The sequence below is a fragment of the Wickerhamiella sorbophila genome (genome assembly GCF_002251995.1).
Source record: "Wickerhamiella sorbophila strain DS02 chromosome Unknown contig2, whole genome shotgun sequence".
Taxonomy (NCBI): Eukaryota; Fungi; Ascomycota; class Dipodascomycetes; order Dipodascales; family Trichomonascaceae; genus Wickerhamiella; species Wickerhamiella sorbophila.
In genome coordinates, this window is record NW_020194005.1 from 57525 (window position 1) to 75147 (window position 17623).

Genomic DNA, 17623 nt, shown 5'->3' on the forward strand with positions numbered 1-17623 from the left:
CTTAGTTGAAGTAAGTATAGATCCGAAAAAACGCGCGCAATTGCCACTTTGGTAGCAATTGGTGAGAAAATTTCGGGGCTCTGACGTTCTGACGCGTGCAAAACCCAACATGCATCACCATGCAAACTCCAAGTCCGCAACCCCCATATCCCGGGGGTTGTCCTGGCGTCACTGTGGGCAACCAAAACTGTCGGGCTCCAATAAATCGCCGCTGCTGGTCTTTGAACTACTACTAACGCTCAGCAATGCCAAAAGAAGAATCTGCTCCTAGAGCCCGCCGCACCAGGGCTCCGACTAAAGGCCGTAAGAAGGATCCTAATGCTCCTAAGCGTCCTATGACCGCCTACATGTACTATGCCAACGAGAAGCGTGAGCCTACCAAGACCGAGTTTCCTGACCTCGGATTTGGTGACGTTCACAAGAAGATTGGCGAGAGATGGAAAGCTCTTTCCGCAGACGACAAGAAGCCCTACGAGGAGAAGGCTGCTGCCGACAAGAAGCGTTACGAGGACGCCAAGGCTGCCTACAAGGCCGAGGCTTGATCCTCTGCTCTTTTCGTATTTTTGTCCTTGTTCTCGTAGTTTTTGTTGTTCGCTCCTGGGGACCTAAAAGCCCAGGGCTTTTATTCGTTTTGTTCTGTGTATCAGCGGGTTTCTTGGCCAAAAAAACTGCCTACACTCGCTGATAGAACAGTAGGTATGCGCCACTTTGCAAACTTTGCACTGCACGGGAGGTCGTTTCACGTACTTCGTTGTCGCTGATGGCCCACCACTGCTTGCTACTTTGCTTCCGCGGCCGAGCAGGTTCCTCCCTCGGAGCAGAAGAAGGCTGCTGCGCCGCGGTGACCGGTTCTGTCGACAACGATGTCGAGGGCTTGCTTTTGTGCGGGAATGGGAGATCCGTGTTTGTTGATTCTTCAGGGCCTGGCTCTTGGGGTTCTTCAGACGCCTCGACCTCTCCTGATGTGCTTGTAGACTCAAATAGGCTTGACCAGTTGATTTTTCTCCAGAACCCTGTGTTTTTCCGCCGACTGCATTCATAATGGCCAGTTTGATGTGTTCCCGAATGACGGATCATGGCGTACAGTCGGTAACGGGCCTTTTTCCCAGGAAGAGACAGCTCTAACGGGAACTCCACCTTACAGGAATTCCGAGCGGCGAAACTGCCCGTGTAAATTGAGCGTGAGAGATGAATGCATAGGATTTGAGGTTCTGAGTCGAATCTTTGTGTCTTGAAAACAGGTGAATACATTTTTGGAAGCTGTTCTTCGAGGTCAGCTGGTAATGGCAACGTCGCATCAGCTAGCTGCTCTTGCAGCTCTTTGAACCGGGGATTTTCGGATGCCATGACATTTCTGACTCGACATGTGATACATGCGTAATCGTTGATGTATTCTGGTTGGGTGTTTTCTTTCAATAAATCAGCCAGCGTAGTTTTAGACTGACTCGGGACCGCCACACTCAAAATGAGATACTTAGAAGCCTTTTCGGTATGAGTATGGCAATTTCCACATATAATCTCGTCCACTAATGTGCCCTCGTAAGGGAAATCCAGTACCGCCTCCAGGTCATGATTTGATCTGCTCTTTTGCGTTAGCGCTACAAACTCCTTTTGGAGCGTTTCCAGGAGCAAATGCAGCAACTCGTGGGCGTCGTGTTGGCGTCTCGACATTCTTGATTTGTAGGTTTGCTCAATGGCAGTGATCAGGGGCTCTGGGCTGATAGTTCTCTTTTTGGTAACCGGCCGATGTAGCTCTCGGACGAAATAGAATAGCGAGGACGATACTGGTGCCATTGCAGCACCATCAGCCGGACACAGATAGCCAAACTTGGTTAGGTAGCCAAAAGTCGCAGGCAAACTAGCTAGTGCTTGGATGTCCGAGTTGATATAGCAGAAATTACCGGCGTTCACCAGTCCAGTGGTATGGCGTTCATAGTCCTCGATTTCGTCCTCAACTTTGCGATTCGTCAGTAGACTCAGTGAATTCATTTCCGAAAACCACTCACAGATCGTTGGATATAAAATGTACAGCCCGACTGCTCCTACACCCAGCCCCAAAAGCTTTGAATCGCTCATGCGAAGATGACAAACGATAACGACGGTTGGAGGACTAAAATGGAGCCACCGCCAAGAGGGTTACGGCCAGTGGGCAATAGCACACTTCCGCAAAGGTTGGGGGCAGCTAGTTCAAGGGGCCCAAGAGGACAGGTAGCTTTGAAGCCTGGTCGTTCGCCATTGGATTGGGCCCGGCTGAGAAATTCTGGGGAAAACCTCCGAGGGGTCTCGTTTCCGGGCCCTTTACGAGTTTCATCTGAAGAATTGGCAAAGCATAAATCGAAAGATGATGCGTGGACAGTTTTGGGCGGGAAAGTGTACAATATTACCCCCTACATGGAGTACCATCCTGGAGGGGAGAGCGAGCTTCTTAGATGTGCCGGACGAGACGGCACTAAGCTATTTCAGCTCACTCATGCATGGGTAAATTATGAGGTTATGCTAGACAAGTGTTTGGTTGGGTTTTATGTGCCCCATTAGTCGAGTCGAGTTTCGGTCAGCGAGAAAAGAACGATCCCGTGAGTAAATAAGACTCACTCCCAGAATGGGTACCGAAAACGAAAGTGTGTTCTGTCGATGGGCCAAAAAAGCGGTGTAGGCAACGACAAAACGTGAGAAGTGGCATGTGCCATTTTTCCGACCGCATATTCGGTGGCCTTGCAACACGAAGGGGCCCGCAAATAACGATCAAGTAAACGCACGCCAATAGAATAAGCTGCAAAATCGTAGAAATGCATATATACTTGATGCCCACATGGTGAGCAGCTATGCTGCAACGTTTGAGAAGCGACATGTCCCATCCCAACCACGGTCCTCGGTGCCTTGCAACACTGATACATCAAGTGATGAGACACAAACTACCCCCAATAAGCCTAAAGAGGCTATGTTGTTGATGGTCCTAGAATGGCAGTCTGGGTAGCAGCGGTGTGTGAGTTACATGCCCCACCCGACCACGGTACTCGGTGAGGCTTTCTAGGTGAAGCCTTGTCGGTGAAGACTTGCAACACAGATCCGTCAAATAGGTGAGGTCAAGGCTGCAAAAGCCTCGAAACGCATGTGTTTTTGGCAGCCGCATAATGGCAGCCTGGCTAGCTGCAAAACGCGTGAGGGGTATGTCCATCCGACCACAGCATTCACTGAAGCCTTGCAACACAAGCCAGTGAAACTCGACCAAAGTAGAATAGAACATAGATTTTTGTTGGCCTCCATCGTTAGTACCAGCCGCGCCAAACCTAGAGTACCGCATATAATTGACCAGTGCGAATCAACCCACCATAGCTTTCCACAGTCACCCTTGGAATCAGGTCAAAATCCAGCCAATCTGTAACTCATTTGCTTCTACACCATGCCTAGATCATAGTCTATTTAATCAGTTCTACGAAATCCATGGGAAACTCAGCAACGCAACTCTCAATTCCGCTTGCAGTCGTCCCGGTCGAACCCCACCAAACACCGAAAGTCTTCAGAAAAGACGCTCTGCAAGATAGTGGCTCGCTCGCATACGAGTCCCCGGGGTTGCGGGCTATGGGTACAGCAGGCTTTCTCGGGGATGAGCCTATGTTACCACGTGACCCCCAGAAAGACCCAACCCTGGGTCAGTGCCTTTTTTTCCCTCGCCTCGAGCATAGGTTTTTCACCAGGGCGCAGGGTTGGTCTTTTCATCCTACCCATCTGACTAGCCTCTCTGCGTGTAAAGTTAGGTTCCAATTTTCGATCTTCACAGCATCGCAGTTTTTGACACACAGGAACCTATTTTTGGCCTAGCGAGTAATGTCCGAACCACGGAAAGAACGGTTGGGCCGGCCCCATAAAAAGGGGGGCCGTCCGGCACCTGGTAAAACCCCAGGCCAATTTCTAGACGAGGAGGCTTCCAAGACAAAGCAACAGCACCTCTCTTCTCTTAAGACACTACAAGAAATGTTCCCCGACTGGGCGGAAGAAGACTTGGTCGGTGTGCTGCAGGACACGCACGGCGACCTCGAGCTGGCTGTCCAGCGTATCACTGAGGGTCTTGCCAATACGTGGGGCCAAGTCAAGAAGAAGGCCCCGCGCAAGGAGCGTGACGATGCGGCCACCGAAAAGCAACCCGAAGAGGCTGCCAAGTCCACACAACCCCGTCGCGACCGCGCTGAGCGTGGTCAAGGCAAGCCCAAAACTACGCCGCCGGCCGAACCCAAGAAGCGTACCAAAGACACAAAACTCTCGGCCTCCCAGGTGGTCGCTGCTGCTACAGCCGCCGCTGTTGCTACCTCGAATTCTTCTGGTCCGTCAGACACTTCTTCCCCGAGCGAAAAGGTTCCTGCTCAGCCAGGCAAGATGACCTGGGCCCAAATCCTTGCCCAGCCCACTGCTACAAAGCCACCGGTGCCCCCCCAAAGCGTGTTGAACGAATCTGTTGAAGAGTCCTCTGCCACCAAGGCTCCCAAGGCACCTAAGGCCCCCAAGGGTCCCAAGGCAGCTGCTGTTCCTGCTGTCGATGCGGCCACCCAAGCAGCCAAAATCGCGGTTACTGATGCGGCACCTTCTGTTCCCAAGAAAATGACATGGGCAGAGGTTCTCGCCAAGCCTGCGACACCTGAGCCTGCCCCAGCCGCCCCGGCGCCTCCAGCGCCCGAGACAGCCGCTGACACTGAGGCTATTCCTGCTGAGAAGGAAGCCGGCGAACCCGGTGCAAAGGACACTAACAAGCGTGAGCGACGCCGGCGAAACAAGAAGGCCGACAGCGCTCGTGTTAACGATGTCACCCAACAGATGAGTGAAGTTGATTTGGCTGATAAGGCCAACGTGGCTGACGCCGAGCAGACTGGTGCTGCTGGTGTTTCTGCCTCGCAGCTTTCTTCTGAACCGTCTGCTCCCAAATCTCAAACTCCTGTAGTTGCTCCTGCTACCACTTCTGAGGTCTCCCAAGCTCCTCAGGCCCCTCAGGCTCCTCATGCTCCTCATGCTCCCCAGGCTCCTCAGGCCCCTCCTCAGGCCCCCCAGGCCCCCCAGGCGCCCGCTGCTCAGCAAATCACCCAAACGCCGGGTGGTCCTGCACCCCATATGGGCGGTGCATACGACTATAATGCCCAGCAGTACGGCTATGCCCAGCAGTACGGCTACCCCATGGCTCAGCGCTTCAGTAACTACGGTGATTTGAGCGGCTATGACGCCAACCAGCAGGCCTTTTACGGTGCCCCCCAGATGCCCGGCCAGCCCCCTATGCACCCTTATCCACACCCGCAAGCCGGTCAACCCGGCCAACAGCAACAACAGCAGGACTCGTTGTATGATCAGAAGAATGCTGGTGCTGCTCCGGGTGGTATGCCGGCCGGTGCCTCCCCCTCCATGGCCCACTACGGTCACCCCGGTGCGCCTATCTACATGAACCCCGCATATGCTGCGTACTATTATCAGAACTACGCCGGATACGCAGGTCCTGGTGCTCCTCCAGTTGCTCCTCACCAGCCCTTCGGCGGCCCTATGCCCCAGCAGCCCAAGAACTACGGTGGCTACTACGATTTCTACCGCCAGCCCTCCGCTCAAGGCGCTCCTGGAACTCCGGGTTCCCAGGTCCCTGGTCAGGCTGATTTTTTGCGTCACGATCAGACCCAGCAACAACAGTACTACCAGTATCCCGACCAGTACCAGCAGGGTGGTTGGGATTACAGCAAGTAACGAGCTATGTAAATAGTATTAATGTCGCGTTGTGATTCAAAATTAGTTCAAGTAAGACCTAGGCTATTTAGGACTGGGGGTTAACCTCAACGCCAACCCGCTCTTTGGCAAGAACGTCAACGAACAGCGGAGAGGTGGGGGTGTCGTTGATACCCTGGGACCGCTTGGCTGCCTTGAAGTCCCGGACGTAATCCAGGTACTTGTCGAACAAAAAGGCGCTGTCCAAAGGACCGCCCTTGGCCTCCGGGTGAAACTGGGTAGAAAAAATGGGGCGTGTGGCATGGTACATGCCCTCATTGCTCTGGTCGTTGAGGTTGATAAAGTACTGCTTGAAGTCGTCAGGCAAGGTCTCGGTGGCTACGGCGTAACCGTGGTTCTGGGAGGTGATATGACACAAGCCCGTCTGCAGATCGAGAGCAGGGATGTTGTGGGCACGGTTACCATACTTGAGCTTGATGGTCTTTGCACCCGCAGCCAAACACAGCAACTGGTGGCCCAGGCAGATGCCGAAGATGGGACCCTCGTAGGTGTCCATGGTCTCCTTCAGGTGGTGGACAGTGTTGGAGCAGTGGGTGGGGTCACCAGGGCCGTTCGAGATGAAGATGCCGTCAAAGTGATGGGCATACGTGTGGATGGGGTAGTCGTAGGGGAACACAGTGACGGAGGCTCCACGAGACACCAGCGAGCGCAGGATGTTCTCCTTGACACCGCAGTCCAGAACAGCGATGTGGATGTTCTCGTTCTTTCCAGTAACACCAGCAGGGATGTGGAAAGGAGCCTTGGTAGAAACCTTGTGGACCAGGTTCACAGCGCCTGGATCATAAAAGGCCTCGTCCTCGTCGGCATCGTACTCCTCGCCAATCGTGATACGAGCAAGCGAAGAGCCCTGCTCACGGAGGTACTGGACAATCTCACGGGTATCAACGTCGGTGATAGCAGCAACGCCCTCGCGCCTGCACCAGTCACCCAGTGATTCGACAGCAGTCCAGTGAGAGTACTCCATGGCGGCATTGGCAACAACAATACCCTTGCACTGGATGTGGGGCGACTCAAAGTACTTGAGCAGACCATACTCGTCGCGAGCGGTCGAGCTAGGCACACCGTAGTTACCAATGAGAGGCTGGGTGAACACCAAAATCTGGCCGCGGTAAGATGGGTCGGTCATCGATTCGGGGTAGCCTACCATGCCGGTGGAAAAAACCGCCTCACCAGAAATGTTGGTGTTGGCACCAAACGATTTGCCGTGAAGCACAGGGCCGCCGCGGATCGTGAAAGTTGCGCGATCAAGCGTGGGAGAGGGAGCCGAAGCAGCCCGAGAGGCCGCGGCGGAAAAAGCCCGCTGGGAAGCAAAGGCAGACTTGCTGAAGGACTTCAAATACGCAGTCTTTAACATACTAGTTGGTTTCTTTAAAATTGGTCGGATTTCCACAATAATGACGCAATATAATCTGAACTAGTCGTAGAGGAGAAAAATCTCATACAATATTTCAGGTTGATAAACTGAAGAGTCATCATTCGGTCCCAGATGCATTGCTTAAAAGGGCGAGCCCAGACGGGGTCGGTGGATCGATCGATGGTAATTACTTGTGTTTAGGCCCAGAAGACTGAGTGTTTGCTTGCTCTGTATGTACTTTCTAACAACGGGCTGTCGGAGTCGTGTACGGCGGTTTCTAGAAAAACTGGTTAGGATCAGTGTAACTATGACATTAGAAAATCATTGTGGCGGCAAAGTCCAAAACGAACATATACCGTGTCTTGCCACTGTGGTAAACGATTTAAGTTTGTCCTCATCTCCATACTTACTGGTTGGATCCCTCCCCATAGTTGGGTGCTGACGGAAAAAGTTTTCCAGGCCTAAATCCCCCATTTACTAAGAGTGAATTTCAGACTTTTTTTCATGCACCCGCGAAACCCGGCCAACCACCCGCTACGGATTTTTCAAAGGGCCAAAGAGCAGGGCAAGATTGTGCATGTGGCCGGGCCCATGGTCAGATACTCGAAGTTGCCCTTTCGTCAAACCGTCCGCGATCTGAGTCCACATGTCATTGTGTATACCCCGATGATTTTAGCCAGGGAGTTTGTGCGGGCCAAAGTTGCCCGAGACTCGGACTTTACCACGAACGAGACCGATTCGCCCCTGATTGTGCAGTTCGGCACAAACAACGAGCTGGATCTCGCCCGAGCCGCCATGATGATAAAACCCTACTGTGATGGGATTGGAATCAACTGCGGCTGTCCAATTAAGGAGCAGAATCGCGAAGGCATAGGTGCAGCGCTGATGAGCGAGCCCGAAAAGGTCGCTGGAATGGTGAGGGCCGTGAAAGAAGCCTGTGGCCCCGAGTTCTGTGTCGAGGTGAAGATTCGAATCCATACGGATCTGGACGAGACGGTCAGGTTCGCTAAAATGATCGAGAGTGCCGGTGCGGACTATATCACGGTGCATGGCCGTCGCAAATGCGATCGATCCAGCTTGCCAGTCAACTTGGAGGGTATTCGTCGCGTCAAAGAGGCAGTGTCCTGTCCGGTGGTTGCGAACGGTGATTGCTTTACCCCCAGTGATATGAATCGCATTGTTAGTGCCACTAATGCCGATGGCGTCATGTCGGTGCGAGGCATCCTTGCCAATCCGGCAATCTTTGCCGGCTACGATGTTACACCATGGCGAGCCGTAGAGCTGTTCTGGGACTACGCAATGGCATACGGATTGCCGTTCCAGTTAATCCAGCATCATATGAACGAGATGCTGAACTTTGAGCTCACAAGAAGAGAACGAAAAGGCCTGAACTTTGCTCAGTCAACCGTCGAACTGCTGGATTGGTTTGACGAACGATTCGATCTTAAGCGCAGAGGTGACGAAGGATTCGGCGAACGAGACAATTGGCCTTGGAAGGTGGAACGCGAACGAGACAACGAAAATGATATCGAACCGGAGCCTGCCGTGTAATTCTGCTTCTGTGCCCTGCAACTTACGCACGTTAATCTAGCTGCTTATTTAATATTTTTTTTTTTCAGTTCTCCAACTTTGCATGTCTGAGCCGGAAGCTAAAAAGATCAAAGTAGATCGGATCAAGGGAATTACCCCTATAAAACCGCAGTACTTGGTTGAGAAAACGTCCCAGCCGGCTGAAGTTTACAACGACGAGGATGCAGAGAGCAGCGGGGTTGTCCAGCGAGCGGGAGAAGGCTCGCATCCCGGCGCAGCAGGTGGTAAGAAGAAGAAAAATCGCGGACAGAATAAAAACCGCAGCATTCAGCAACACAGAGAGCTTGTAAAACTTTGCGAAGGCGTCAAAGATACCAAAGGTAGCTGCCGGTTTGGCGAAACCTGCAGATTCGAGCACGATATCCAAAAGTATATTGAAAGCAAACCAGCTGACCTTCCCGGCATGTGCCCAGTATTCGAAGCATTAGGCTATTGTCCGGCCGGTGTAAAATGCCGCTGGCTGAGCTCGCATTTCGACAATGGCAAGCTCACTCCTGAGGATGAAGACAAGAGGGCCGCAGCGGCAGCCTTCAATTTCGAAGTTAACAGAGTGAACGCAGAAATGCAGCACAAACTCCAGCGTAAACACTACGATATGTCCAGATCAGAAAGTTACATTGGCCAAATGGAGCAGGAGCGGAAAGCACGTGAAGACGCCAATTCCGAGGATCGACTCGACAACGTGGCCGCATTCGTAGAGGGCCAGCTCAAACCGACCGAGAAAAAGCGATTAAACTACCATCGCGCCAAGGTTCTGAGCCCCCTGACCACCGTGGGAAATTTACCTTACCGCCGTCTCATGAAGACGCTTGGTGTGGATGTGACATTCAGCGAAATGGCCTTGAGTTTACCTCTTGTTCAGGGATCCAAATCAGAGTGGGCACTAACTAGAGCGCACTCGAGTGAGGTCGGAAGCTTTAACGTGCAGATCGCTGCGCCCAAACCTTGGCATGCCATCAAAGCTACTCAGGTTGTGTCTGAGCTTGCCCCGCAAACCAATGAAATCAATTTGAATTGTGGCTGTCCTATTGACCTACTATTTCGCCAGGGCGCTGGAAGTGCTTTGATGGACAACCCTGCTAAAATTATGCGGATAACCCGTGGCATGAACGTGGTAAGCGGTGATATCCCCATCACGATTAAGATCCGTACTGGAACTCGCGATGGTCACCCAACAGCTAAAAATCTGGTAAAGAGGCTCGTTGATGAGCAGCAGGTCGCGGCCATTACCATCCATGGCCGGTCTCGAGCCCAGAGGTACACCAAAGAAGCAGACTGGGAATACATTAAGGAAATTGCAACAACTGTCAAGGAGGAACGAGCCGACCGGGAATTAAAGCCCTGGATCATTGGAAATGGCGACGTCTACTCATGGGAGGACTGGTACTCTCACGTAGAGGATGCTGGGGTCGACACTTGCATGGTTGCCCGAGGCGCTCTTATCAAGCCCTGGATCTTCGAGGAGATTGATAGCAAGCAGTACCTGGACAAGTCTGCTTCAGAACGCCTAGAATACCTTAAACAGTACGCTAACTACGGCTTGGAGCATTGGGGATCGGACGAGTACGGCGTTAGTCTAACTCGGAGATACCTGTGTGAGTGGATGTCATTCACACATCGATACATTCCTGTAGGCATTCTCGAGTACTTGCCTCCGAAACTGAACGATCGCCCGGCGCCGTGGCAAGGACGCAATGAAATGGAGACACTACTTGCTAGTAACAACTACAAAGATTGGATCAAGATCACGGAGATGTTCTTGGGACCTGCCGCAGACACATTCGAGTTTGAACCAAAGCACAAGAGCAACTCGTACGCGAAAAACACCAAGGCTACTGCAACCCAGGCAACAACTTCATAGTTTATTTAGGCATTCTTCTTGTCAGTGGTACCTTTGCCATTCAGTTCGTCGCTAACCCGATTGTATTCGTTGGTGAGGGCCTCACTCTGCTTCTTTAAGATATCATAGTCGCGCTCCTTATCAGCCAATTGCTTCTTGAGCTTGGCCACCTCGTCGGAAGAAGAGCCAGAGGGCTTTACCTCCTGTTCCTTCAGGGAAAGTTTCTCCACTAAGCTGTAGGTGCGATTGAGGATCAAAGACAAGAATAACGTAAAGCCGCACAAGTACATATTGCGTTGGGCATAGAATTTCCGAGCCAGGATATCGCCCCGGTCTCCTTGGAAGCTTTGAGCGATTGCATTGAGTCGGCTGCGCTCAATTTCTTCCTGGACTCTCCAAACACGATTGACAGAGTCAATAAATAGGACAAGAATGAACACAAACGTGAATTTCAAGCCAATCGCCATCTTGCTAACAAGCACGTTGGAACTTAAAGCGTGCACAACCGAGTGACGGAACTTGGTGGGCACAGGTGCCACGAGTAGCAGGAATGCCAACATTTCTGCAACGAGAAGCGCGAAAACAATAGAATAGTAAAGTGTCATCTCAAACTGTGTTCTAGTGGCGGGGCCGAACGAGGCGCATAATATTATATATGAGTGCACATTGCTACCCTTGCCCAAGTGGTTACCGTGGTCCTCCAACTATGGGCACAAGGCATATCGATCATAGGGAAAGTGGCCGTAAAAACAGGCGATCAACATGGGGTTTTTAGCTCAGGTACTTTAAAAAAGTGTTTGTTTAGAGCACAGTAAGTATTACCGAAAAATGTTCCATGAGCATTAACGGGACTGTGGGTCAGTCAAACCTGTTTCATATTTTGAGAATATGTATGACAACAACCATTTTCTAGCGGCTGCGGCCATATCCAGATGAAAGCAAGACTTCCCGTCCGATCAGTCCTATTGAACCATCTGAGAGCCTTACCAAGTATTACAGTGGGAGACCATGTGAGAACAGAAGGTGCTGCAGTTTTTTTTGGATGGATGAAACTTGATATTAAACCACGAACACAAAAAGTACACAAACGAGAACCTATTCAAAAGTTATCAAGCTATCATTATAGAAAATAGTATAATTAGCGCGGTCGGAGCGATCAAAATGCTCACTCTAGCGGCGGAGCGACCAGGTACTACTAGTCGCAGTTGATGGTACGAACTACCACCAACAGTCGATGCAGTCTGAAATATATAAAGTACTCTTTGTTATTGAAGCATGATGATGTGGTCCGAGACTTGAGTGGAGAGACCTGCGTGGAGACTACGGCATCCTTGGAACCAGCATTTGCACGTACTGTCTGCGCAGACCAATTTAAACCATCTTGAGCTCTATGCTTTCTCAGGGACTATGATGCTTTTTGGAACAAAACCATAAGATGGAAACTAGAGGTGAAGTATGGTGGCCCTTTGTTGGTTGTCTCAGAAACCAAGGAACTATCGGGTTAGGCTCTGTAACACTGGGTGGTGACCTTGTGTGGAAATTGTAGATGCAAATGTGCAGCAGGGTATTCCCGCTAATAAGAACTTGTGGTTGGTACCGGCTCAGTAGAAACCTGTTCAATGGCTTCACTGGTGAGCCTAACACCAAGTGACAGGTCAGAAGTTGTGTCGTTTATCGGATTTTGGACGGCACGATATTAGAGGTATAGGCCTCGGTTGGTCCCCATAGGGCTTCCCAATAATCCTTTCAAGCACAATTGTAGATACGTAGGCTTTCAGTATTCAACGCAGCACGTGTAATCGTGGTTATTACGACCGACCCTGATAAGCGCACTGTATGATACCACACTACTTTATTATGACTCTGTGAAAGATCTGAGCTGGCTTTGGAATCTTTGAACCTACGACAAAAAAGCTTGCTTCAACTTTAAATAAATCTGACGCACTCCTGCAAAGAAAAAAAAAAAAAAAACTGCAGCACCTTCTGTTCTCACATGGTCTCCCACTGTAATACTTGGTAAGGCTCTCAGATGGTTCAATAGGACTGATCGGACGGGAAGTCTTGCTTTCATCTGGATATGGCCGCAGCCGAACGTGTATAAACTTTTTTGATCATACGTCGGCAAGAGATTTTCCACGCATAAGTGGAATAATTCAAAATCCTCGACGATAGAAGCTGTTTTGTGAAAATATTATTTACGATTAGATGTCATGGGGATATCCATTGCTCAAGTTGGAACTGGTGCACTTTTCAACTCTCTGGTCTTTCGCAAGGTGTTTACTTGCTTCTAGCCAAGAAAAAAACTGAAATATATGCGCAACATCTTTGCACTGAAAACCATAATTTCATTACCTACACAACGTACTCGCAACAGTCAATATCTTTTTTATACGCTCTATATTCAGCCCTCATTCGGTATTAAAGTTTTCCAGTATCTGAATTGTTAGCACTGCAAAATTAACTGAAATGTACATTCTAGTATCAATGCTAGCTAACACTGAAATACAGCATATCCTTTTGCACGAAGTTGAAATGTAGCTGTAGATAAAAAAGACACTTCTTAGAGCCACTCATTTTTCGCAAACCCACTCTACCTAATGCGAAAATAGTGCTAGGTAGCATCAACGTAGTTCCCACCTGCTTGTAGCCTAAACATTCATAATCTTACTACTATCAATTTTACTACTAGCAATGCTACTACTATCAATGTTGAAACCATGTCAGTTGACGAGCCACACTATACCTGAGCAGTGAAAAAAGACCTCACGTTACTAGATGCTACCTGTACCACCGCAAACCCTGTGCTATTAGAAAACGGTAGGATGCATGCTGGGTTGGATTCTTTGTTGGGCCTCATAATTTGCCCCGTGAAAGTACCGAATATCTGCTGTGATTTCTGTTCTATAAAGTACACCAAGTTTGCCAAAATGTACGGGATGGATAAAAAAGTTACAGATCCAAATTGGAGTCAAATTGAAGGGATAGGCACAACCAGAAAATATCGAAAAAAAGTGTGGATTATGCATATTTAGGCAGATTCTATAGTTTGGGAGCTAGGTTCAGGGGCCATTTGCACTATTTAAACTTTTGAGGACCCTAAGACCTTGCTAAGAATAATTTGCGGTACAAATACTCAAAGTTTATTACACATCCGGCTGCGGCCATATCCAGATGAAAGCAAGACTTCCCGTCCGATCAGTCCTATTGAACCATCTGAGAGCCTTACCAAGTATTACAGTGGGAGACCATGTGAGAACAGAAGGTGCTGCAGTTTTTTTTTTTTTTTCTTTTGATGGACGAAAATTAAAAGTTCGAAATCATTAGCGACCAGCACGTTTCTGCTGTTCAATAAATTTAAAGATAATACTTTAGTATGTGTTGGATCTTCAAGAATTTCTTACTCGAGGAAGTTCTGTGAAACTTTTCCACACGTCGAATAGTTTTAACCCCTTAAATCCCACCTAACGTTTTCTGAAACTGTGCGTTCTTCCGAGTTAGCGTCAATTGTCGTCATTATGCAGCAAACCGGTAGGACAATTCAGCACCTACGGAAAAGTGAAGTAGAGGGTTATTTTGAAGTGTTATCAATATACTCACAATGAGGTTGATCTACAGTATTTATTTTTCACAATGTCGAAGTGAATTGAAATAAATCCGCGTTGGAAAACTGTCAATGTGTACAAGACTCTCAATGTGGGGGCTGACATTGAAAAAAGGTAGCATGAGGGGGTCGGCGATGGTCAAATCCTAAATACTGAGCAGTCTATTTTGGCCAATTTCATCCAAGAATCTCTCGTTTTACCCCTCGTTTTTTTTTCTCTATATATCTTATCTGACATTTATCCCGAATTTCTTTGAAGCATTCGCTTGGTAACCCTGGCTTCAGTTTGCACGCAAAGCGCGACGCGATTACTACGCCAAGGGGTGGACCCCTTTACGCGACGGGGCGAGGGGTTTGACGGTGGGAACAGTGGTCACTGCGCAGGAAGGTCGAGACCAGACGAGAACTGCAGCCGAAAATCAGTTGGTTTAAACATATCATTGAAATACAGGAGATATTTCATTATGCACCATTGAACTGGATATACAAGTCCAAAGAATATCAAGGAGAAGTAGTACATCTGGGAACACCTGCTGCACAGACGCTAGGACTGCAGAAATGCATAACCCTGCATGTAGTAGCGTTCGTTACATATATTCAGGAGACATCTAGAACACCCTTCAGACGTCGTGATTTATTATTCGATTGCCGTTCGCCGCAAGCTTGTTTCAGCCTTCACCAACCCCGCTAGGTATTAGCGTTCCATTCTTTTAACGCACCATTCCCTCTTTTCGTTCGCGGGCCTATATATTCTATTCGTTCGCTCTTCACAAATGATTGCTTTTACATTTTGCCTGTCGTACCTTATTATGACAGTCCACGCGGCTGAGCTGGCTCTTTACTGGGGTCAAGCCTCCGCTGGTTCCCAGAAGTCGTTGGCAGACTACTGTTCTTCGACCCCTGGTGACATTTATATCGTCTCGTTCCTTTCGGCCTTTTCAGGAAGCGGCACTCCTACATTGAACGTCGCAAGCGCCTGTACCGATACCTTTAGCGGTAGCTCATTGCTCCACTGCCCCCAAATTGGCCAGGACATCAAGACTTGCCAGTCCCAAGGTAAGAAAGTGCTTCTTTCCCTTGGCGGCGCCTCAGGCGCCTATGGGTTCTCTAGTGACGCCGATGGTGAGGCGTTTGCTCAAACTCTCTGGGACACATTTGGTGGTGGCTCTACTGCCGAGCGTCCTTTCGACGATGCTGTTGTAGACGGCTTCGACTTTGACATTGAGAACAATAACCAAGTTGGCTACGTTGCGTTGGCCAACAAACTTCGCCAGCTCTTTAGCAGCGCACCATCCAAACAGTTTTACATCTCAGCTGCTCCACAGTGCCCATATCCTGATGCATCAGTTGGTGACCTGCTTTCCCAAGCCCAGGTGGACTATGCGTTCATTCAGTTCTACAACAATTACTGCTCGACGACTGGCTCGCAATTCAATTGGGATACTTGGCAAAACTTTGCTACTAACACTTCTCCTAACAAGAGCATTAAGCTGTTCTTGGGTCTACCTGGTTCTTCTACAGCTGCCGGCTCTGGTTATGCCACCCCAGATCAGGTCAAACAAACCTTATCTCAGATCTCTGGCAGTACAAACTATGGCGGCATATCAGTCTGGGATGCATCACAGGCGGATTCAAATATCATCAACGGCAAGTCTTTTGCTACATTGCTCGGTGAAATGCTCAATGGAGGCGGTGATACTAGTCCCGCACCATCAGCGGCGGTATCATCCACACCAGCAGGAGAAGCATCATCAGCAGCGGCAGCAGCTCAATCCTCAGGTGGTGCAGGCACAACCTTACAAGTAACAGTTCAGGGCGATGCTGTGGTTAACGCAGATACTACCGTGGTACCACCTGCAGCTTCCAGTGGCCCGACGACGACTGTCCAGTATACAGTGACAGTCATGGCAACTCAGAACAATGTTCAGACACGTGTCACCTCAGTTGCTAATGCCGTTGCTACCAACGCTGCCGCCACTGCAGCAAATGCTGCTAACTATCAGTACACGCCTGGTCAAGTTAAAGGATCATGGTCCAACACCACCGCAGCAAATTCTAACAACAACGTTGATGCTGCTGTTGGTGCTGTGACTACACCCAAGTGGTCGAACGACACTCAATATACAACCGTTTTCCGAAGCCATGTTGTGACTATGACTGTGACTGTGAGTGTTAATCCCAGTGCCACTGGTCTCAACGGCGAGCTGAAGGCTGCAGCAAATCTTGATAAACAGAACCAGAATGGTGCAACTGTTACCACAACGCCTGCCGGCAATTCTGCCACAGCTGGTGATGGTCCCACAACGTACATTACAACCACTGTCGACAACACTATCACGGTGACATTGCCTCCCAGCTCGACTGCTGTGTCGCAGCAAATCGTACAGACGGTCTCTCCTACTGATGGTGGTTCGCCTCGATTGATCACATCTTACCGAGTATTTGTTACCACAATTTTGCCAACAGCGATTCCCACATCAAGTGCGGCTGCTACACCCGCAGTTTCAGCAGCTCAAAATGGAACCGAGCCTGTGAAACGTGAGGTATACAACAAGTATGACTTCCACCATCGTCATCACGCACGCAGTCCTATAGGGATTGTTGTCTGAGAACCTGAATAAAAAAAGTTAAAAACACGAACGCTCACTCTTTTATTTTTTATTGTTTTTATCTTCAGGACTATGTACTATATAAGTGAAACATTTTGATTTATAATTATGGTCACCAATGCAAGAGGTGGGCAAAGACCATGCTTCTGATATGCACTGATTCTTCGTCTTCCTCGAACATGGGCTTGAGCTCTTTTTCGAAGAGCTTTTCACAGACAAAGCCGTTGTCCTCAGCTAAAGAAAAGAAGGCTAAATCTTTCTCGAACAACTTGGGTCGATGCGGGGTAAACACCACCAAAACCTGACCAGCAGGAGCTAGCGTCTCTTTGCAGGTCCTGATAAGCTTTTCGTGCTCAGTGTGATTGAAGACAACGTCCGAGAGAATGATGAAATCAAACTTGCGGCCATTCTGACCGGGTGCGTTCAGTAGGGCCTGTGTCTCATTCCCCCAAATGTAACCCTGAGCACAGATAGGAAGTTCACGGCCCGCGTCTTTCTTAAGCGTTTTAATGTTGCATTCAATGTTCTCAAGTAGGTCCGGATCAGGGTAGTCGGTAGCGACGACATTCTGTGCACTTAAAGAAGCTAACAAAGAAGGCAGCGCCGAAGCAGCACCAAGCTCAAGAACCGTCTTGCCTTCGAGCTCTTTGCTGTGCTCGTCAATGTATTCTGCGGATACTTTGCCAGCGTTCCAGAGCAAATGGCCCCAGAGGGGATTTTTACCAACTAAACGAAGGTTTATTTTTTGCGGGACAACGCTGCTCAAATGGCGTTCATAGTCAACGAAACTAGGCAGGTCAACCGGCTGAGGTTCTGGCTCAGGCTGGGCAAACAAATCACCAAACTCTTCAGACATCCAGACGACAGAGCCGAATCAG

At 49.5% G+C, this 17623-nt stretch overlaps 10 protein-coding genes across 10 annotated transcripts; 6 read left to right on the forward strand and 4 right to left on the reverse strand.

Moving 5' to 3' along the window:
- Positions 1-245: 245 nt before the first annotated feature.
- Positions 246-542, forward strand: B9G98_03287 (Non-histone chromosomal protein 6; the record flags this gene model as incomplete). Its single annotated transcript, XM_024809844.1, has 1 exon — positions 246-542. The coding sequence occupies one exon, from the start codon at positions 246-248 to the stop codon at positions 540-542; it is 297 nt and encodes a 98-aa protein (XP_024665612.1).
- A 130-nt stretch (positions 543-672) lies between these two features.
- Positions 673-2076, reverse strand: B9G98_03288 (Ubiquitin carboxyl-terminal hydrolase 16; the record flags this gene model as incomplete). Its single annotated transcript, XM_024809845.1, has 1 exon — positions 673-2076. One exon carries the CDS (start codon positions 2074-2076, stop codon positions 673-675), a length of 1404 nt encoding a protein of 467 aa, XP_024665613.1.
- Positions 2077-2082: 6 nt separating this feature from the next.
- B9G98_03289 (Cytochrome b5 reductase 4) lies at positions 2083-2535 on the forward strand (the record flags this gene model as incomplete). The annotated part of the gene is made up of 1 exon (XM_024809846.1): positions 2083-2535. The coding sequence occupies one exon, from the start codon at positions 2083-2085 to the stop codon at positions 2533-2535; it is 453 nt and encodes a 150-aa protein (XP_024665614.1).
- A 1290-nt stretch (positions 2536-3825) lies between these two features.
- B9G98_03290 (hypothetical protein) lies at positions 3826-5712 on the forward strand (the record flags this gene model as incomplete). The annotated part of the gene is made up of 1 exon (XM_024809847.1): positions 3826-5712. One exon carries the CDS (start codon positions 3826-3828, stop codon positions 5710-5712), a length of 1887 nt encoding a protein of 628 aa, XP_024665615.1.
- A 67-nt stretch (positions 5713-5779) lies between these two features.
- B9G98_03291 (Carbamoyl-phosphate synthase arginine-specific small chain) lies at positions 5780-7105 on the reverse strand (the record flags this gene model as incomplete). Its single annotated transcript, XM_024809848.1, has 1 exon — positions 5780-7105. The coding sequence occupies one exon, from the start codon at positions 7103-7105 to the stop codon at positions 5780-5782; it is 1326 nt and encodes a 441-aa protein (XP_024665616.1).
- Positions 7106-7609: 504 nt separating this feature from the next.
- Positions 7610-8656, forward strand: B9G98_03292 (tRNA-dihydrouridine(20a/20b) synthase [NAD(P)+]; the record flags this gene model as incomplete). Its single annotated transcript, XM_024809849.1, has 1 exon — positions 7610-8656. One exon carries the CDS (start codon positions 7610-7612, stop codon positions 8654-8656), a length of 1047 nt encoding a protein of 348 aa, XP_024665617.1.
- An 82-nt stretch (positions 8657-8738) lies between these two features.
- On the forward strand, positions 8739-10556 carry B9G98_03293 (tRNA-dihydrouridine(47) synthase [NAD(P)(+)]; the record flags this gene model as incomplete). The annotated part of the gene is made up of 1 exon (XM_024809850.1): positions 8739-10556. One exon carries the CDS (start codon positions 8739-8741, stop codon positions 10554-10556), a length of 1818 nt encoding a protein of 605 aa, XP_024665618.1.
- A 5-nt stretch (positions 10557-10561) lies between these two features.
- On the reverse strand, positions 10562-11140 carry B9G98_03294 (Uncharacterized protein C9E9.04; the record flags this gene model as incomplete). The annotated part of the gene is made up of 1 exon (XM_024809851.1): positions 10562-11140. The coding sequence occupies one exon, from the start codon at positions 11138-11140 to the stop codon at positions 10562-10564; it is 579 nt and encodes a 192-aa protein (XP_024665619.1).
- Positions 11141-14909: 3769 nt separating this feature from the next.
- Positions 14910-16745, forward strand: B9G98_03295 (Endochitinase; the record flags this gene model as incomplete). The annotated part of the gene is made up of 1 exon (XM_024809852.1): positions 14910-16745. The coding sequence occupies one exon, from the start codon at positions 14910-14912 to the stop codon at positions 16743-16745; it is 1836 nt and encodes a 611-aa protein (XP_024665620.1).
- A 112-nt stretch (positions 16746-16857) lies between these two features.
- On the reverse strand, positions 16858-17601 carry B9G98_03296 (Protein N-methyltransferase NNT1; the record flags this gene model as incomplete). Its single annotated transcript, XM_024809853.1, has 1 exon — positions 16858-17601. The coding sequence occupies one exon, from the start codon at positions 17599-17601 to the stop codon at positions 16858-16860; it is 744 nt and encodes a 247-aa protein (XP_024665621.1).
- Between the last annotated feature and the right edge of the window lie 22 nt (positions 17602-17623).